At 37.3% G+C, this 20,052-nt stretch overlaps 1 protein-coding gene across 2 annotated transcripts in view; it reads left to right on the top strand.

The window, feature by feature from the left end:
- LOC136857058 (uncharacterized) overlaps positions 1 to 16,780 on the top strand; it is a 71,840-nt gene extending 55,060 nt beyond the window's left edge. For both annotated transcript variants that reach the window (XM_067135425.2, XM_067135424.2), the window contains exons 6-7: positions 9,823 to 9,904; positions 15,739 to 16,780. In XM_067135425.2, coding sequence (XP_066991526.2) covers positions 9,823 to 9,904; positions 15,739 to 16,207 — 551 coding nt within the window. In that variant the 3' untranslated portion in view covers positions 16,208 to 16,780. The remainder of the gene's footprint in view (positions 1 to 9,822; positions 9,905 to 15,738) is intronic.
- Positions 16,781 to 20,052: the final 3,272 nt, after the last annotated feature.

Here is a 20,052-nt window from a genome sequence, read left to right as displayed (position 1 = left end):
AATTATAAACAAGGAGAGTACACTGCGGTATTTATGTTTCCTTCTGATGAAGAACGAGGTAAGTTATGGAAGTAGGATATTCCCAGGGAGAATTTAATAGTTAATCACAACACAGTTGTGTGTATCAAGCATTTTACTGAAAAATCACATCCTGCGAGAAATAAGAGTGTCTCGTCCAGATGGTGAGTTAAATTTTTTTATTATGTCATAAACATGGGTAACATTAGGTAGGCCCTATATTTTTATGTAATCAGACCTACGGCTTATCTGAATTCGGTGTATTTGAAAATGCAAGTCTTATTTATGAGTATCACCGAGCTCGATAGCTGCAGTCGCTTAACTGCGGCAAGTATCCGGTATTCGGGAGACAGTGGGTTCGAACCCCACTGTCGGCAGCTCTGAAGATAGTTTTCCATGGCTGCTTCCTTCCCATTCCTAGACCTTTCCTATCCCATCGTCGCCGTAAGACCTATCTGTGGCGGTGCGACTAAAAGGAAATAGCAAAATATATATATATATATGAGTATCAAACAGCAGTGTGATTTATGTGAATCTTATCTTCTGACAGATTCAGATCTTATATATGAATTACCTCCAGAAGTAAGATATCTGAATTTCCTAAATCGAGGGGGCTTAAAGTATCCATCAGACATGTCAATAGAACTTGGAATTGAGGTGTACAAAGTATTTCGTGTGTTAGTGTCAGATGCATATAAGATGGTATTTCTGAATTCAGACGATCCTAAGTGTGTCACAAAATCCTTGGCTTTGGAGTCAATGCAGTTGGCAGATTCCCTAGTCATTTGTGACTGCGGGAAGAAATTGGAAGACCTGGCCGGACAGTGTATATATATTTGGGTGAATATACTTTTAAATAACTTTTCCAAAATTCACACCGACTTGTGTATTCAACAAAGTGCTTCAAAGAGAGCAGACCTACTCCATACTGGTGTAACTTCCTGTAAGAGATCCAGCAAAGCTGCAGTGTTCATGGAGTGGAAACGGTAAGGTTCAGAAATAATTTATATTTGTAATAAATTGTAATGGTAATTGGATGCATGTTTTCTGTCATTGTGTATGATGTGAATGTTCCAGTTAACCAGAAAATGGATAAAATCGCAAGAATATATCTCAAAGTGTTAGGCTGTACTCACGCAAACGAACGTATATACGCGAGAATTAGAACGTTACGGAGAATGATATGCATTGTATGTCACAATTAACAAATATTTGAGGATAGGTTTTGGTTTTATAAGGTGTTAACAGTTCTTTAAGTAATTTAAACGAGTGTACTATTCAAGCGGAGCGTATGCGTATCGCCTTCAAGTCCCCCCCAAAGCGTGACGTCATCAGAGGTACAGTACGGCCTGGACATTACGAAGGCAGTGCCATGAGCTTAGGGTCGCACAGCTGTGAGCTTGCATCCGGGAGATAGTGGGCTTGAACCCCACTGTCGGCAGCCTTGAAGATGGTTTTCCGTGGTTTCCCATTTTCACACCAGGCAAATGCTGGGGCTGTACCTTAATTAAGGCCATGGCCGCTTCCTTCCCATTCCTACGCCTTTCCTGTCCCATCGTCGCCATAAGACCTATCTGTGTCGGTGTGACGTAAAGCAAATAGCAAAGTAGCTTAAGATAAGAAAATATGAAACTGCAGATTTAAAGCTTTATTGCTATAGTAGTTACGTATTGCTTTATGAAACTTAGTGTAGCAACTTAGGATGATGCCCCTTGCCATAGCCATTTAACCAGTAACTGTAATATTATGTATTTGTATTTGATGAGCCAGCTGTCTGTGGCATACCTTGGAATATTCCTCATAATGGATGTTGGTAGTTTGTAAGATGCAGTTATAACTGATAATCATTACTCTCTTTAGGTCACAGCCGATTCTTTCCACCTCCTAAACCAATTTTATTCACCATCATTCATTTCATTTTTATTAATTCCTCAACTGAGGTTGGCATCAGGAAGGGTATCTGGCCATTAAAAATGCCATATAATTTAATCTCACCCCACCCCCGACCCATTCAGGAAATGGGACTAAGGGGTAGACACTAGAATCATTACTGACTTTGGCCGTTTAGTATGTGTAGTATTTATTAGAATATGAATCACCGGATACAGAAAGGGCATATCTGACAAACATTGAAAAATACTTTTTTTGCCTTAATCAATAATTGAATTGTAGGTCTACATGCTGCGTGAGAATGGACACACATCGTACCACTTTAATGCGGTTATTTTGCCTGCTAAATTTCTTGAAAGATTCAGAAAGGACACATCTTGCGTAGTTGTTCCCGTACTGCAAAGATGTTGGTATGAGATATTTCCCCACTCTTTTTTTTACAATATCAGTGTTCAGAAGAGGGACATAGTGGTAAAAGAAAAAGCAATCCAGAGAGTTATAGAAGAATATAATCACAAATTCAAGCATTACAGGTGAAGAATATATTAATTGGAGAGGAAATTAAGTAGCAGCAAGAAAGCCAGGAGATGATCGTGGGCAAGTTGCAGACATAATTTCAAATGTTAAACTCATTATTTTGGATTATATACTTAAGTCCAAAACATTACATCTTTTAAATACAATTCTTAGAAGAATATAATGCATATTGGTTCAATACAATTCCAATGTAAACCACTAAAAACTAAATGGTTTGTACACTCTTAAAAACTAGTGAGACCAGGACATGTTTCGACCTCATATAGGTCATCTTCAGCTAGTATACATGGAAAAAAAGGCAGCAAGTCAATCCATGGTGAGAAATATGGACGTAAAATGATAGATGGAAAAATTCAGTGTGACACATAAAAAGTTTAAAATATCATACCAACATTTGATGCAAACTCTGCCATAAATGATCATTCTCTACTTTGCAGAAAGGAAACAATTACACCAGATATGTCCTTTCTGCATCTTTCACAAACTGTAGTAAGCAAAATAACCATATTAGAGTGGTACGATGTGTGTCCTTTTTCGTGCAGTAAGTAGACCTATTGTACCATTCAGCTATTGATTAAGGCAAAAAAAAAAAACAACAACATAGTTTTCAATGTTTGTCTGATACACCCTTCCTGCATCTGGTGATTCATATGTTGACAGTTTTAGAATAACAACCTATACAGTTATTTGTTGCTCCTGAAAAATTTACTTATTGTTAGATATTCCTTTTCTGTATCTTACGATTCATATGAAGTCTCTGTCCAAGATTATTGCATAAAAATTGTGTACATTGAACATTTTTTAATGAGAGTATAAATAAATATTCATTATCTTCTCCTAACTACTCCGTATGTATATTTTACATGGTTTTTGCTTTTATGCTTGAAAACATCATCATCTACTCCTGCAGCTTTTTTAGTCATGCTATTTTGCAGGGTCACTAGTGCAGTTTTTTCTCCTCCACTACTTCTGGTCATGTGCATCATCCTCTCCAGATCCAGCAGGCAGGTCTGTGATGATGCTCTCTCTTTCCATCAGTCTTTATCTCATCCTTTGGCATGGCTGTGTTATATTGGGTAACTGCTTTCTCATATACAATCACCCTCCCCCCTCATTACATGATTAAACTCGCAGACGTTGTTGCTGATACATGTCGCCAGGAAATTATCCCTCACAGTATCATTTCATACTTAATCCCTTCTAATCACACCTTGAGCCCAGCACAATATTCTCATTTTCATGACCTCCAGATTCCTTTCAAGAGCTTTGGTCACTGGTACTGTTTCTCATCCATACAATCTTATACTCTTTACCATTGAAACTGAACAGTATCCTCTTACCGCACAAGACACTAGTGGCCATTCTCCATTTGTTCCAATCTGACTGAATTCTTCTGTTCACCTCCATGTTGGCATATCCATCATTTTGTAAAACATAGTTGTTAGTAGAGGTTTACCTAGATGATGTACATGTTTTGGGTTCCCTTCACTATACTGTAGGGGCTGCCTGGCCGAGGCGGTAAAGGCGTGCTCGGTTCGCCCGGAAGGATGCGGGTTCGAATCGCCGTCAGGAAGTCGTACCATTTAAGAAATGAGATTTCCACTTCCAGAGGTGCATATAGCCCTGAGGTTCACTCAGCCTAGACCAAAAATGAGTACCAGGTTAATTCCTGGGGGCAAAGGTAGCCGGGCGTAGAGCTAACCACTCAACCTCATCAAGTGCCGAGGTTACGGATAGTGGAAGCCTTTACCTTCCACCACTCCAAGGGCCTTCATGGCCTGTACGGAGATGACTTTGACTTTGACCTTCACTATACTGTACATGTATTTAGTTTTCGTGTTGCTAATTCTCATAACCCTGTACTCCAGTGCTTGTCTTCCTTTTTCGATTACTGAGGGAGTTCGTCATGCGGTTAGGATTGTGCGGCTGTGAGCTTGCATTCGGGAGGTAGCGGGTTCGAACCCCACTGTCGGCAATCCTAAAGATGGTTTTGCGTTGTTTCCCATTTTCACACCAGGAAAATACTGAGGTTGTACCTTAATAAAGAGCATGCTGCTTCCTTCCCACTCCTAGCCCTTTCCTATCCCATAATTGCCAAAAGACCTGTCTGTGTTGGAGTGATGTAAAGCAAATTATACAAAAACTTTCAAGGTTAGCTTCTACTTCACTGCATGATTTAGCACATCGTCTGCATACCGTACATCATTGTCCAGAGAGCTCTTTCTCATATTCCTTGAGGCATTGAACCCATCTTTGAAGCAAACAACAGAGAACTAAGATCCAAATCTTAATGTAAAGCAGCATCCATCTCAAATATGTCTGTCATATCATTTGCACACCTTGCAGATGTACTGTCTATAATTGTTCATATCTTGAATTACATTTGCATACTTCTCAGGAATTGCTTTTTACCTCATGCAGTTCAAAATTTCTTTTTGTTTGAGAACTTGGCCACGAGTCTTAGATTTCAATGAACATGCAATGTGTCCATTTAGACTTTCATGATAAAATTCTTCTTAACTGACATAGTGCAAATATGCTTCTTTTATTATGCACCCAGGCGTGAATCCAAATTATTCATCACTTACTGCAACTTCCTTCATGATCCTGTCTTGTATCGCTATTTATCATAGTTTCATTTTTTTTTACATCTTCTGTAGTTGTTAAAAGAAGCAGCATCTCCTTTGCTATTGTAGACAGATACTTGCATACTCCTCCTCTATTTATCTGTCATATGCCCTATATGTTGTTAAATAAACCTGTGAGGAAAGTTAATACTATGTCACCTAAGCTTTTCCATACTTCAAGTTAGCACCCCAGTTCTGTCCTCTTCATCAATTTCTTCATTTAATGAAATGTTATTTTATTATCAGTAATGTGTCTGAGATCATACAGTTATTATTATCATCATCATCATAATCTAGATGTATAGAATAATAGCCAATTGAAGAAGTATGGTACCGTATGCATTCCAAGGTGTAAACAGCATAAGGCTCCTGGACATGACAATGTCACCAACGAAGTTCTGAAGGAATCTTGATCACTAAATCTACATTTGTTCCATGCAGGTATTAAACCGAGAAAGATATCCATAAAATGGAGAGAATCTGTTATCAAGCTATTATACATGACCCACTCGAAGGGGCTCCAAAAATATGTTGTATAAAAAAAGGTCATCGGAGACGAAATGAAACTTAATTTGAACATGGCATACCTGTATGTGTGAGAAATGAAAGTACATCACAATAGATGCCGGAAATAACCTCCCTCCCTCAACTTCTAAATACAGTTCAACATGATGTTGCAAGTTCATGAATGTGGCTGCCAGAACCTCACAGAGTCACTGCCTAGATTTTACGCTGGATGTTTTGCCGTAACTCATAGAGGCTGCGCGGTTTGTTCTAGTTCTTTCCTTTTAGGCAACTCCCATGAAAAAAGTCAGGCGGGGTCAAATCCAGTGACCTTGGAGGCCATAATCCTTTTGATATGACTGTCAGGGAAAAATGCTTTTGCTTCCTGTGATTAACATCGAGGAGACTTCAAAGGAGAGACAATAATCAGTTTCTTACATCATCCACTGGTCTTCAACTTCCTCACTAATTGTTATACGCAGTGTTTAGATGGTCTTTGTCAGCCACCAAACTATTCCAGGAACATTTGCCAATGTCTTAAAGGAACCACTAATCCAGTATTGCTCCACAAGAAACACGTGCTCTTTAACAGAATTGCAATACATTGACACAAGCAACACAAGCAGGCACATCACGTCAGTTACTCCACTTTGGCTGAACTGGAACATGATGACTTGCATAACCTACCTGTTGATATATTTCTTCACTGTTTATGGAGTACAGTATTGTTATGTCTACTTTCTCATGTAATGGATTGTCTTCTATCAAAATTTGATCACATTGGGTGAGATATTTATGCAATGACGTGACTATTTCTGGGGTGCCTTTTGAGGGGGACACCCTGTGCAAAGGAAGAGAAGCCAATTGCACATTTTGGATTCAGATATGTACCATTTAAAGTACTTGCCAAGAATACGCTCAGCAGCATTCTATTTTAAGCCATGATGTATATGCCCACTGAACAATATGGGTTCATAGGTGAGAGATTCACAATTCAAGTACATAATCAAAAGAGTATTCATCATCATACAGGAATACAGGGTGTAACAAGTATGGCAGGAAGAAACGTACCTGCTGCATTCGTAGATTAGACCAAAGCATTTGACAGAATCAACAGAACCAGATTGATGAGAAAAGTTCCCAAAAAAATATTTTCATACTCTGGTTTAGCACACTTTTTATTTTGTTATGTGTGTATTTGTACATTATACACTATATAGTTACAGAGGAAAACAACATTCTGTCAGTTATGCAAAAGCAACAGAAACACAACAAAAGCATAAAGCTGGTATTGTGGGATTTTGAACACACAAATTATCATTCTTTATATGACAGATTATTACCATGTATAGCCATCTTGGACCCTGAGGTATGCTTGAACATGGCAAGGCGTACTCAGCACCAAAGAATCCAACTTGTTTTGGGGTAGATTATCCCACTTCTGGATAGCAGCATCAGTCAGTTGCTGAATAATAGCAGGAAAATTAGGACAGTGGACAATTAATTGCTCTCTTCAGTTCATGCCTTGCATATTCAATGCTAGCCATACAATTCACTCGAAGAACTGATTGACAACTCTGGCTCGATTGACATGACCATTATCATCCAGTATCGTAAAGCCCTTGCCGACAGTGGCAGCAAATCCTGTAACTACAGATTGGAGGATGTGTGTGTAGACCGGACCAGTCATGTTACCCTGCATAGGAATTACAGGCATATGTCGACCAGACGTGATCCCACTCCAAAACATGAGGGGACGCCTTTGTTGCTGATGGTGCTCCAGGATGGTGTCGTTCCATCATGTACCATGTTGTCTCCAGGCTATGAAGTTGATGGTGATCTCATCAGGAAAGAGATACGCTTCCACTGTTCTTGATGCTATGAGGTATGAGTTGTTGGCCATCTGACATAAGCTGCCCTATAGTGTGGTTCAATAGGAGCTTTTGGCACAGGTCTCCTTGATATCCGTCCTCTGTCGTGCAGTCGATTCATACTGATATGTCGCATTTACTCTGGTGGTTCTCTGAATATTCTTGTCATGTTTACCTCAGTCCTGCATGTGCTGTCTCTATACCACTAACCTTACTAGTGATGTTGTTAAACTGATCGACACAACAAATGCCTCCTATTGGACATATACCGAACCTTATCTGAGTTTTATGTGTCTCAAACATTGGTCTACTGTAAACCTGTTTGAGATACTGTGACATATACCATGTGAAATTGTAATTTGCAAAACATTTCTTGAGCACTGTAATAGATAATATATTAAAGCTTCAACCGGCTACCAATCAGTGATGGAGCAGCCAGTCTGGACTCGTAGCTAATACAAATTGTGTTCATTCCTATATTGTTTAATTTGCTGATCCATGTCCTTGTCCAAGAGGTACAATATCTTCAGAAGAAATCACAATACTGCTGTATGCAGAGAATACGATACTTCTGTCAAAAAGTAAACTAGCTTTAGAGGGAGGATCAAACAGGCTACGTATGTGTACGTCGAACCTGTTTCTCTACGGGGTCAGGTTTGAAGTGAGATGAATCTTTGTTGCATGTTCAGTAATGAACTTCATTATTAAACATCTACTGACATAATACTCATATCACCTTTTTAATACTATAATATTGTATTATCTTTTAGAAGAATACACCTTTACTATATTTTAAATTAAAAAAGGACATGTTTCATCCCTCATTGAGGACATCTCCAGCAAAAATAAGAGAGAGACACTCTAAAAATAAATATTACTATGTTGCAATATGGATGTTAAAGATCACCAGTAAAGCTTGAAGATTTTCCAAGATATATGTTGAGGAGTTTCCCTGCCAGTCCCTCTAGAACGTTGATCTTGTCCTGTTTCTGGCAACTAACTATATTTTAATCTAGAGTATAAAAAGTATATTTCTTCTCAAACATAATACAGTATTTTAGTATTGAAAAGGTAGACTTTTCTCAATTTGATATGAATCTTTGTAGCAAACTTTTACAACAAGATGCCCTTCCTGAAATGAGATGAAATGAATGACTATGATATATGATAGTAGGAAGGGAGAGGTGAAACCCAGTGCCAGCGCATAGCCTACTCCTGCCAAATAGCACCAACGGGTCTGCTCAAAGTTTAACATCTTCCATCCGATGGATGAATCACCATGAACAACGTCATATACCCTCACTCCATAGGAACATAGCAGAGAGGTTTGAAATCAAATCCTGGCTTTTGGCATGCAATCTAGTGATTAGAAATTCTGTAACTCCACCTCTCCTACCCTGCTGGCCAACATTCTGATGGTGAAAATGTTTCCCACCAATGGTAAACTGGCTAACCATGGTGTAAAACCATTTAGACTTGACACCTGAATGAAAGTGGCCACCAGTCAGGCTATTAGACAAGCTACATACATGGTCTTGAAATTATGATTTACAAATAAACACAAGCTAAACAAAGATATTAAATTCAGATGAGGAGGGAACATACCGAATATAGAAGTCTTCACTAGCAGCTATGAATAGCTGGAACTAGTACTTGGAATAATTACATGTAATAGGGAAAGCTTTTACCAAGTGCATGGAAGAAATATGTACAGCAATGATCCAAGTCATCTTTGACATGAGGAACTGTGAGGAACTATCACTAAGAACAGCTTTGCACCCCTCTTATTATATCAAGATTGCAACAATAGCATGCTACATGGTCAGTAAGATATGGATATATCTTACCATAAGAATCCGGACGACACTTAAAGCAATGAAGCACACATGTTTAAGAAGAGACCTTTGCTTATCGAAAACCTCAATTTGATACTGAAGTGATTGAAGGTAAAATACCTGGCTGTGCCCATGAGGAGGATAAAGAAGTTTGTGAAGACATTCATTGAGAATGCTGAACTGCGAAGCTGTGAAGAGACCAAACATGCAGTTCTAGACCAAACAGAACAGAGATTATTTAGGTATGACAGGGACAAACCAGTTGCAAGACTCTTGACGACAGTGACAGAAATTTTTAGAACAAATTCTCTAGCAGTTTGTGCAAATGATAAGAACTTTCATGTGATCATTCAGTATTTGTTATGTTGATTCCATGCATAAATCATAGTATATCTTATTAATTTTCTATTTATCATTTGCATGTACAGTATTCTGTACTTTACAATGTGTTGAACTGAATTCAGAAATCTTGTCATCAACTATAGCTCAGAAGATGTGTAACTGTAGAATCTTAAAAATTACATTCTGTTTACTATCCAGATGTTCCTCAAGCACCACTCCAAGTATTTCAGCCACCACCTGTGAAAATTAAGAGGAAGCTTCTTCCCAAGACGACTGTACGGTAAGTATACTTCAGCATTCTTAAGCAAATATCACAGGAGGTTAAATTTTCTCAGACTTGTACTTTTTAACTGAATTTAAAGTCAATTTTTTCCCCTTTGTATTATTTTCAGTATGTTCAGTTCCCCAACCCATGTCTCTCCTGAACTGATTGCATGGAAGAGCTTCAGGACAAGGAAATTAGATAGAATTTGATCAATATAATCTATGAAAAATTCTTAAGGAATTGGGAATTGATTGCACGGAAGAACTTCAAGATAAGGAAATTGGAATTAGATTGATATAATCCTTAAAAAATTCTAAAGGACTGTAAGCAAGTCCAGGATGTTGATAGAGAATGGAAGGCTGACAGGGATGATGTAGCAAAAATTACAAGGGAAAGTAGTAGTAGTAGTAGTAGTTTTATTGAACCTCACGGGTTTCCACCCAATACATGGTTCAAATTTGGAATAGCCTAAGCCAATTACAGGATGCAAAAGAACAGTAAAGTAGAATCTAGTAAAACAACATACAAAACCAGCAAAATAAAATGAAAATAAAAGGCAATCATTCCCCATATGCACTGCCATATAGCCCATGATCAACCCTTATTAGTGATCCATAGGCCTTGGCATGCAATGGGCATAAACGGACAAATAAACAGAATAAATGGAAAAAAAAAAAATAATAATCAAACGAAAGGAAACACGATACTCCTTGGACATGCCATGAGGTCCATCGGATACTCCGGAAACGTGACCCCCCAAGGTAGGGTCACCACAGTAGTCATCCTCAGTCCCTGCATGCCATGTCCAATGTCTTCTACAAGGGTACGTCTTAGACCAACATTGTGTAAAAATAAAAAAGTGCATATCTTTAAGTAAGGTATATCAAAAATGGCTCCAAACAAAAAATTGTACAGTCTTGAAAGGAAAGCATGGGAGGAGTATGGAAATAACCTGAAAAGGCTACATCAGGCAGCAGTATAACCATTCTGGATTGTAATAATGAATCTTGGAAAAGGGAACGGAATAGCATTTTAGGTAAATCAGATAAACTCATGGTAGATCTTAGGGAATTGTTGAACAGTAAAGAGGATGGTGAATAAACTAAATTATCAGAAAGAGGTAGAAAGAAATATAAGACCAGATAACATGAAGAATAGCAGGAAGGGAGAGATCAAAGAATTTCATAGATTAATAGGATTAACATAAGATCTGAATTAAGTACCTTCTAATTGAATAAAATCAGTAATAGCATCAGTCTTGCAAGCAAGAGAACAAAATGAATTGCAACAACTGTCAAAATATTTCTTCGATCAGTACTAGGCAAGGTGTTTACAGGCAGTTTAGAAAAGATGATGTAATTGATGGTGAGAAATAATTTGTATGAAAACCAGTGCAGTTTCAGACTAGTATGCACCAAGTAATTGAAAAATCTGTGACAAGAATAGATATTTATGCTTAATTTTTGTAGATGTAGAGAAGACAGAGTACCAAGATATTGCCCATACTGTGGGATTATGGGATGAATGGTAGGTTATTCAGATAATCAAATGCATTTATGTTGAAATCAGGCTGCAGTGAGAATTGGTGGAAATGAGTTCTTGGTTCAAAGTAATTGTGGCAGTTAAGCTAGGCTGTTACCTCTTATTATTCATCATTTTTGTGGATCTTGTACTGAATTGTGTAAAATATCAGGGAAGGATGGATGAAAATAATGTAGTCAGCAGCTTGGCTTATTTTGATGACTTGGTCTTAATGATTGACTGTGTAGAAAACTTGCAACTATCAAGATTTGTATTTTGGAACTGTAAGAAATCCAGTCAATAAGGAACTTTGCTGTACAGGAGTGAAAGCTGAGTAGACTCAGGGTATCTCATTCATAAGCTGGAAATAACAAGTAGCAGAAGTGATTGCTGGTACAGACAGATGGGAACAATGACAAGGGGCCTCATATTGAAAAGATTATGGCTTAGTTAGGAATGAACACAGTGGATGAACCCCTGTTTATGAACCAGCTTCAATATTGGGATCATGTGAAGCATATGAAGGAGGATAGGTTACCTAGGAGAATAATAGACTCGGGCCATGGAGGGCAGGAGAAACAGATGGAGACCTAAACAGTGATAGCTTAAACTCAGCTTTTAATGATTCAAGGGTTGCGGAGGTAAGAGGAGGTGTCGGTACTGTTTGCAAATAGGGAATTTTGGAGGTGGTTAATTCATTCTTAGGGACTTGCAGACTGAGCACTGAAAGGCATAACAGTCCAACAGTGAGTAGTTATGTGTGTGGAAAGATCACTGCAGAACTGTTGCTAGTTTCACATTAAAATTCTATGAATGAATTTTGCTTTTGAGAAAGGAATGCAATAAATATTCATATTTTATCATTCTCTTCCTACCATGGTTAGCTGCTGCAGTCTAACAAGACATCAGAATATGATCCAACTGCTACTGGACTATTTAACTGCAGTGTATGCAAATGATAAAATATTTGGCCTTGTGCACAAGCTATAACTGCAGGTTTACCAAGCAAATGGCTGTACTGTTCCCATTTTCACACCAGGCAAATGCTGGGGCTGTACCTTAATTCAGTCCACAGTTGCTTCCTTCCTACTCCTAAGCCCTTTCCTATCCTATCATTGCCATAAGACATATCTGTGTCAGTGTGACATAAAGCAAATTGTTTAAAAGGAAAAACATCCCTCATCTGGTGTGGAATTAGCATTTTGTGACAGTGTAAAGCTGCATGAATGTTACCATCACTTAAGTAACTGTGGTCTATTTCCCTACTACCTACTGCAACAGCAGGTGTACCGATCAATTGTTAATTTCTGATCACTAGATGATTGATTATTGGGTTAACATAGCTGTCACAAAGGAATATAAGTGATGGTGATGACTGTTGTTATAAGGAGCTAAGGAATTAAAGAAGCAGCCCAAGGTAATATACTGCGGATTCAGATTTAACACAGTGAAAAAGTATGTCGCCCAAAAATATACACTTTTAATTTAGTGAAATTATTTTAGAAGGTCAATAAATTATTCTTCTTATAATGGGAAACCACAGAATATCCCCATAATTATGGTAGTTGGTAAAATATCTTGTTCTACTATTTGGTATGTTGTCATTTTATGACGACGATCATGCTAACACTGTAGTTCAGCAATTTTTTCATCCTTTGAAGACCTCAACCAACAGGAAACAATAGTGTATAGTACCTATTGTGGTCTTAGGCTATGGGGATGTAGGACTGCATTCCTGGGATATCACAGAAGTACCTGGAAACGAACAATTCCTAAGTTATTTACACTGTTTATATTTCTATGAATTCTTGCCAAGGCAAACAGCAGTATTCTTGGAACCAGCCAACCAAGCTCTTATTCCGCCTCACCTCCTGTCGATGAGTGTTGAGTAGTTTATAGAGCGAGAGAGAGTGAGTGAATGTTAACAAAGAATTTATTGCATCTGATGGATGGTTTTGACAGTGGAAATCTTTAATGGTTATGAATTTCATGTTTTTGGTCCGTATTGAACTGAGAATAATATATAAGTAATAATAATAACAACGTAAACGTTTCCACCTTTTCAATACTAAAATATATTCACAAAATTATAAATTACACGGTACTAGTTTCGACCCATCTAGGAGTCATCATCAGCCGTATTGGAGCAAAGATCACTTTTGGCGAAATCCTAAGAAATGTTATTTTAAAGAATAACAAGTGAAATGAGATGTTATTATGGTAATAGTTAATAATACAAGGTATTTTCATTTTTTATATCTGTTCAGTTTTGTTCCCTTGTTCCTTAGGTATTGTATATTTATAATTAGTAGATTCAGTTCATTGATATGTAAGCCGTACCGTATTACTTCTAATGAGGTTGTTTGTTGTTTGTCTGCCTGTTTTATTTTACTTTAGTTTTGTTAGTTAGTTTGTTTTGGCTACCTTCTAATGAGATTGTTGGCTGTTTGTCTGCCCGTTTTATTTTATTTTATTGTGGTTTTATTTCAGTTTGGTTTTGTTAGTTTGTTTGTTTTGGCTGCTGACGTACAGTAGAGTTGGAAGAGGGGGGGGATAGGCCTGACCTATCTCAAGCTAAAGTGTTGATTCGGTACGTCTGCACATGTAAAGTAGAGTAAAGTAGTGAATAGTGTTAGGTTAGAGGAAGTAAGTTGTCAATGAGACAGTGAAAGAAGAGCCGAGTTATGGAATCCGTCTCGGCAGTGAAATATAGGTGTGACAGCCTACATGTAGAGCTAGGCAATCCGCACACATGTGGGTTGTTACAGGAAGGAGTGGTGAGGAAATAACATTGACAGCTTAAAGGGTCTATGAGGTATCGGTTTCCGAGCCTCATGAGACATGTCTGGTCGTGACATCCCAGGGAAGGGTGGTAGCAGTTCCTCACCAGGGGTGATGTCGCGGCCAGACAGATTTAGGATAGATTTAGTATATATTCAAGTAGTAAAGTAGTGAGTTTAGTTAGGTGGTGTGTTGCATGTGGAGCTGGCGATCCGCCCATGTGCAGGATGCTACAAAGTAGATTTAGAAGTAGTTAAGTAGTATATTTATGTAGTAAAGTAGTTAGTTTAGTTAGGTGGTGTGTTGCATGTGGAGCTGGCGATCCGCCCATGTGCAAGATGCTACAAAGTAGATTTAGAAGTAGTTAAGTAGTAAGTAGTTAGTGTCTAGCTATAGTCTGTGAGTGTTTATTTTATTGGAACATTGTAACTGGGCGAAAGCCTGTTATGTTCAGTTCAATAAATTCATTCATTCATTCATAATAATACAAGGAATATACATACTAAGAGGTTTTTAACAAAGAATAAAGTATAAATGGGGTGTTGTAAAAATTATAATCATGGAAATCAGTAAGTTCTTGTATTGAAATGACATATATAAAATTATATATGGCTTAGGAAGAGGGCTTAAGGTGGGGCTGAAGGGTGCAGGAGAAAGTGTAATTGTCTTGGAAAAGTACCTTTGATTAAATTTAGGATTGAGTTTAGGTTGGCTGCATTATTGTTTCTGAGGAAAGTGATAAATAGATCGAAGAGTATGTTGGGTTTCTCTGAGATTTCATTGAGATTGTGACTGGCATTAAAGTATTGGTCTAGGTGTATGTAGTAATTTTCCATTATGTTGAGTAAAGGGCCCTTGTTTGCTACCTCAGTGGCGAAGTATATCCCCCCAACAACTGTGTATAGGGCTTCTATTCTAAGTACTGTAGACACGGCTAAAATCCCGGCCTCGTCAGGAATCACATCTGGGACTCTGTGAACCAAAGAGCACGCACCGTTCCTGGACTTGCATCACATATAATCTTGATTTTGTGCTCTGTAAACTGTATCTTCCACCAGTTTCAATCAAGAATTAGTTTTTTCCTTGATAAAAATAGTTCTCAGAAAACGCCGGGTCGGGGATTTTAACCTGCATTGGTTAATTCCAATGGCCCGGGGGCTGGGTGTTTGTGCCGTCCCCAACATCCCTGCAACTCACACACCACACATAACACTATCCTCCATCACAATAACACGCAGTTACCTACACATGGCAGATGCCGCCCACCCTCATCGGAGGGTCTGCCTGACAAGGGCTGCACTCGGCTAGAAATAGCCACACGAAATTATTATTATTAGTTGGCAGATAATTCAGTGTTACCATTGTAAGAGCATCAATCATCATCCCATCACTCATTTTCTGCTGGAGGATCATTTTTCTGTTTTATCTTGTGAGGTTGATATTGTATGGCTTCTTGTTATATAGAAAGGAGCATCTGGTCATAATTTTTCTGTTAGAATAAGGGTTTCTGTGTACAATGGTAATGTACAGTATGGTTTTTTTGGTAGGTCCAAGGCAAGCAGAACACCTTCGGTTTCTTCTGGAAACTTTAAATATATTCTTCCGGCCCCAACAAAGAAATCTGAAGATATGACATTTCATCGTAATGTTTCGGTCTTGCCTTCAAAGACAAAAAGTGGGCCCAGTGAGATGACTAAGTCTAAAGTCAAAGATGTACCTGCCCTAGAAGATGGAGACGCATCGTTGGCGACAGAAATTCAAGACTCCTTGATGACTGAAGCAAATCAGTCTTTTATCACGTCTGAAGTGGACTTGCCGAGTCTAGAATCCAGTGAACCCAAGTATACGTGCACTTTCTGCGGCGAGATGTTCCTCATGAGAAGCAGTCTCATCATGCACCAGACAACATATCACCCTGACCACCGTGTAGGCTGTGAGCTGTGTGGACAGGTTGAGTACCACAGTAGAGCAGAATTTCTTGAACATGTGTGTGTGGGTACTAATACAAATACTTAAATATGCTTTGAATAGTGACCACCACCATGTTTGGAAGCCTGTGAATTGCACTACTGTGGGGCCTGAGGATTATTTGTATTTTCAAATTAAAAAAGTGAAATGAATTATTCATAAACTTAACAAGTATTAGATAACCTCAATTTTTAGTAATATATTCTTATAAAAGTCATTAGAAACACAGAATTTTCCATACATGAACTAGCAGATCATTTTAATTTTTCCGTATGTAAGAGAATAAGTGAGACCACAAATATTGTACCATGTGAGAATCATGGGTTACTCAAGATGCTAGAACCTTAGCATAATGTTCAGTGAAAATTGGGGCAGTCCTTTGTAAAAGTTCAGGTAACATAAGCAAGATATCTGTGATTAGGCCCATTTTAAAAAACCCAAATGTTTCTCATGTCTAGGGACCAAGTCTTGAGTAAATGAATTACCTGTACAAAACTAATAGGGTTCTGTACAGAGGTGTTTCATGCAGTTGCTCAGTCATGCAGTAAGTTGTATTTTCAAACATAATTCAGCACTTATGCACTTTTTTTTATTTATTTATTTATTTATTTATTTATTTATTCATTCATTCATTCATTTATTTATTTATTTATTTATTTATTTATTTATTTATTTATTTATTTATTTATTTATTTGCTATCATATGAACTCTACATATCAAATGTAGCACATTATTTATGAATAAAATGTATTGTGATAACAAGACCCAGGTATATAATTTTGCCAGTCAATCCCATGTTTAATCACCACTGGTATGTTACAGTGTTTTAAATGTAAATTTGGTCTTTTCAGGAAACAGCATCTTTTAAATGCAACTTGTATTCTCGAATTACAGAGAGAGAAATCTGCAGGTGTCAAATTCTGCCTTTTGAAGATCTTTGCAAGCACACTGAAATGTCCTTCTTGGAACCTATTTCTGCCTTAAAGGACCTATACATACCCTTCCATTTTTCATTAAAATTTGTATGACTGCTAATTATGCTTGCCATCATGTTATCCTTAGCTGACTTCTTTGCTAGATTCAATTTCCTAATAAGCTCCTTCAATTTCTCCTTACTTCCACAGCCATTTCTAACACTATTTCTTTCCGACCTACACCTCCTTCTTAGTCTCTTTACTTCTCTGTTATAATATAGTGGGTCTTTACCATTCCTTACCACCTTTAACAGTACAAACCTATTTTCACATTCCTCAACAGTTGCTTTAAACCCATCCCAAAGTATGTTTACATTTTTATTTACCGTTTTCCACCAATTATAGTTACTTTTTTAAATCTCCCTCTTGCCTGTTTTATCAGCCATATGGTACTGACTAATGGTCCTACTTTTAAGACCTTCCTTTCTATCACATTTTTAACTATGACAAAAACAGCTTCATGATCACTAATACCATCTATTACTTTGGTTTCTCTATAGAGCTCATCTTGTTTTACCAGCACCATGTCCAGAATATTTTTCCCTCTAGTTGGTTCCATCACTTTCTGAATCAGCTGTCCTTCCCATATTAACTTATTTGCCATTTGTTCGTCATGCATCCTGCCATTTGCATTACATTCCCAATTGACATTTGGTAAATTGAGATCACCTTTCTGAAAGAATGTTTGTTTATTTATTTATTTATTTATTTATTTATTTATTTATTTATTTAGCCAACATATGACTACTTTAATCAGGTTTATGGAGATTTTTCGTATTTTTATCAGCCCAATACTGTTTCATCCTTTCTGAACGTAATTTTCTTTCTGCTTCTGAAATCACTCTTCCTATTCTCTGCTTGTTGATTTTCGTCTGTAGTCTAGTGTGTTTATCTTTCAGTATTTTGAGTGGATTTGTTTTGTATTTTAAATCTTCTATTCAGTATGTAACTCTCTCATGTCGTCTTTAAGTTTTGTGATCCATCTAATATTATTTACTCTTCCATAATTTTTCTATTATTTTTCTGCTGATTCTATTTTCTGGTGACCGTTTTAGATGCCCTAAGATTCTTTTTCATTGTGCTAGTCACAGGTTATATTTTTTTATAAACTGTTTCATTGGAAGCTAGTCTCCAGACTCTGTTAACTTGATATTTTTTATTTAAACAAGTTCTCACTATTCTTCTTTCTAACTTGAGTACTCTTATCTATTTCAACTGTGTTTATTGTTTTGAAAAATGTTTCACATGCATATGGCTGGGTGACTCTTTTGTAGTGCTGCAATTTGGTTGCTGTTGAGAGACACTTTTTATTATATGTATTCTTAGTAACATGCTGTGCTGTAACCAGTTTATCTATTCTATTTTGCCATGCTGGTTTCTCGTTCAGGTTATTTGTGATTATTTCACCTAAATATTTACATTTTTCTACAATTTCTATTTCTTGGTCTCCCAGCTTAATTTTGTTTGCAAGCAGAAATTGAGTTAGCATAATTTCTGTTTTTTCAAATGAAATTTTCAAACCAATATTTTGAGCCATTTCCTGTAAAGATTTTATTTGTTGTTTTGTTTCCTGAATATCATTGGCCAGAAGAGCTAGAACATCAGTAAATCCTAGACAGTTCAAATGTATGTTATCCTTCTGGGTTCCAATTTTTATATTTTTTGAGTCGTTCTTGTACCATTCCCTCACAGCGTACTCTAGTGCACAGTTAATAAGAAGAGGTGACAATCCGTCACCCTGTCTTAAACCAGTTGTTACCAAGAATGGTTCAGAAAGTTCTCCACTGAACTTAATTTAGAAATTGTATTAGAGTAAGTTCAATCAATTTGATTAGCTTTGGATGAAGTACAAAATGTCTTAAAATTTGTAATAATTATGGTCTGTGGGTGGAGTCCTAAGCTTTCTTGAAATCTATAAACGTTATTGAAAGGGGCCTGTTTCATTTTCTGTAATATGCCATGACTAGCTTCAAAGTTATTTGTTCAGAGCAGCTTCTCCAAGGTCTGAAGCCTCCCTGGTATTCACCTAACTCTTAATCAAGTTGTTCTTTAATCCGATGATATAGTATCTTAAGAGAAAATCTTACACGTGCAGTCGAGGATGGAAATACCTCTATAGTTCTCTGGATTTCTTTTACCTTTCTTATGAATTGGATTAATTATAGCTGTTGTCCATTGTTCTGGGAATTTTCTGATATCCAAATCTTTTGTAATATCATATAGAGGGATGTCTTGAATCGCACTGCCAGCGTATTTCCACATCTCTGCAAAAAACTGGCCTTCTCCACACGCTTTGTAGTTCTTCATTTCCTTAAGCACTGTTTCAATTTCTTTTGCTGTAGGTTGGTTTATATTTTCTGGTTTAGTTTTTATTGGGGTATGTGTATCAGTTAATAAGAGCTTTTCAGGTTCTTCACTGTTCAAGAGCTTGTTAAATGCTTCCGCCACGATTTCTGTGTTTTCCTTATTGTTATGCGCTGTTTTTCCATCTTCATTTTTCAACAATAATGTGGGGGGTTGTATTTTTGCAATTGTTTATCAAAGGCTTTGTAATAATCTCTAGAATTGGTTTTGTAATCATTTTCCTCAATAAAGTTTATTAAATCTTTTTGATATTTTCTCTTACTTCTTCTAATAGTTTGGATGAATAATTCTTTTCTGACATTCTTGAGGTTAGGGGTGTTTTCTTATGTTTTCTGGGCTTGAAATTTCAACCAAGTTTGATGTCTTTCTTCATGCATTCTATAACAATCAGAGGTCCACCTGGCATGTCTTTTCCTTGGATATAATAGAGCTAAATCTTGTGCATTCTGTTTAAGAATTGGTATTAGGTCATCTAAATTGTCTGTTAGTCTTGTAGTTCCTGTTCTTTGCCGATAGTGGGCATTCTGGATTAACTGATGAGGGCTGTATGTCCT

Source organism: Anabrus simplex, chromosome 1 (assembly GCF_040414725.1).
Source record: "Anabrus simplex isolate iqAnaSimp1 chromosome 1, ASM4041472v1, whole genome shotgun sequence".
NCBI lineage: Eukaryota > Metazoa > Arthropoda > Insecta > Orthoptera > Tettigoniidae > Anabrus > Anabrus simplex.
The sequence above is the reverse complement of the archived record's forward strand: the minus strand, read 5'-3'. Positions and strand labels throughout refer to the sequence as shown.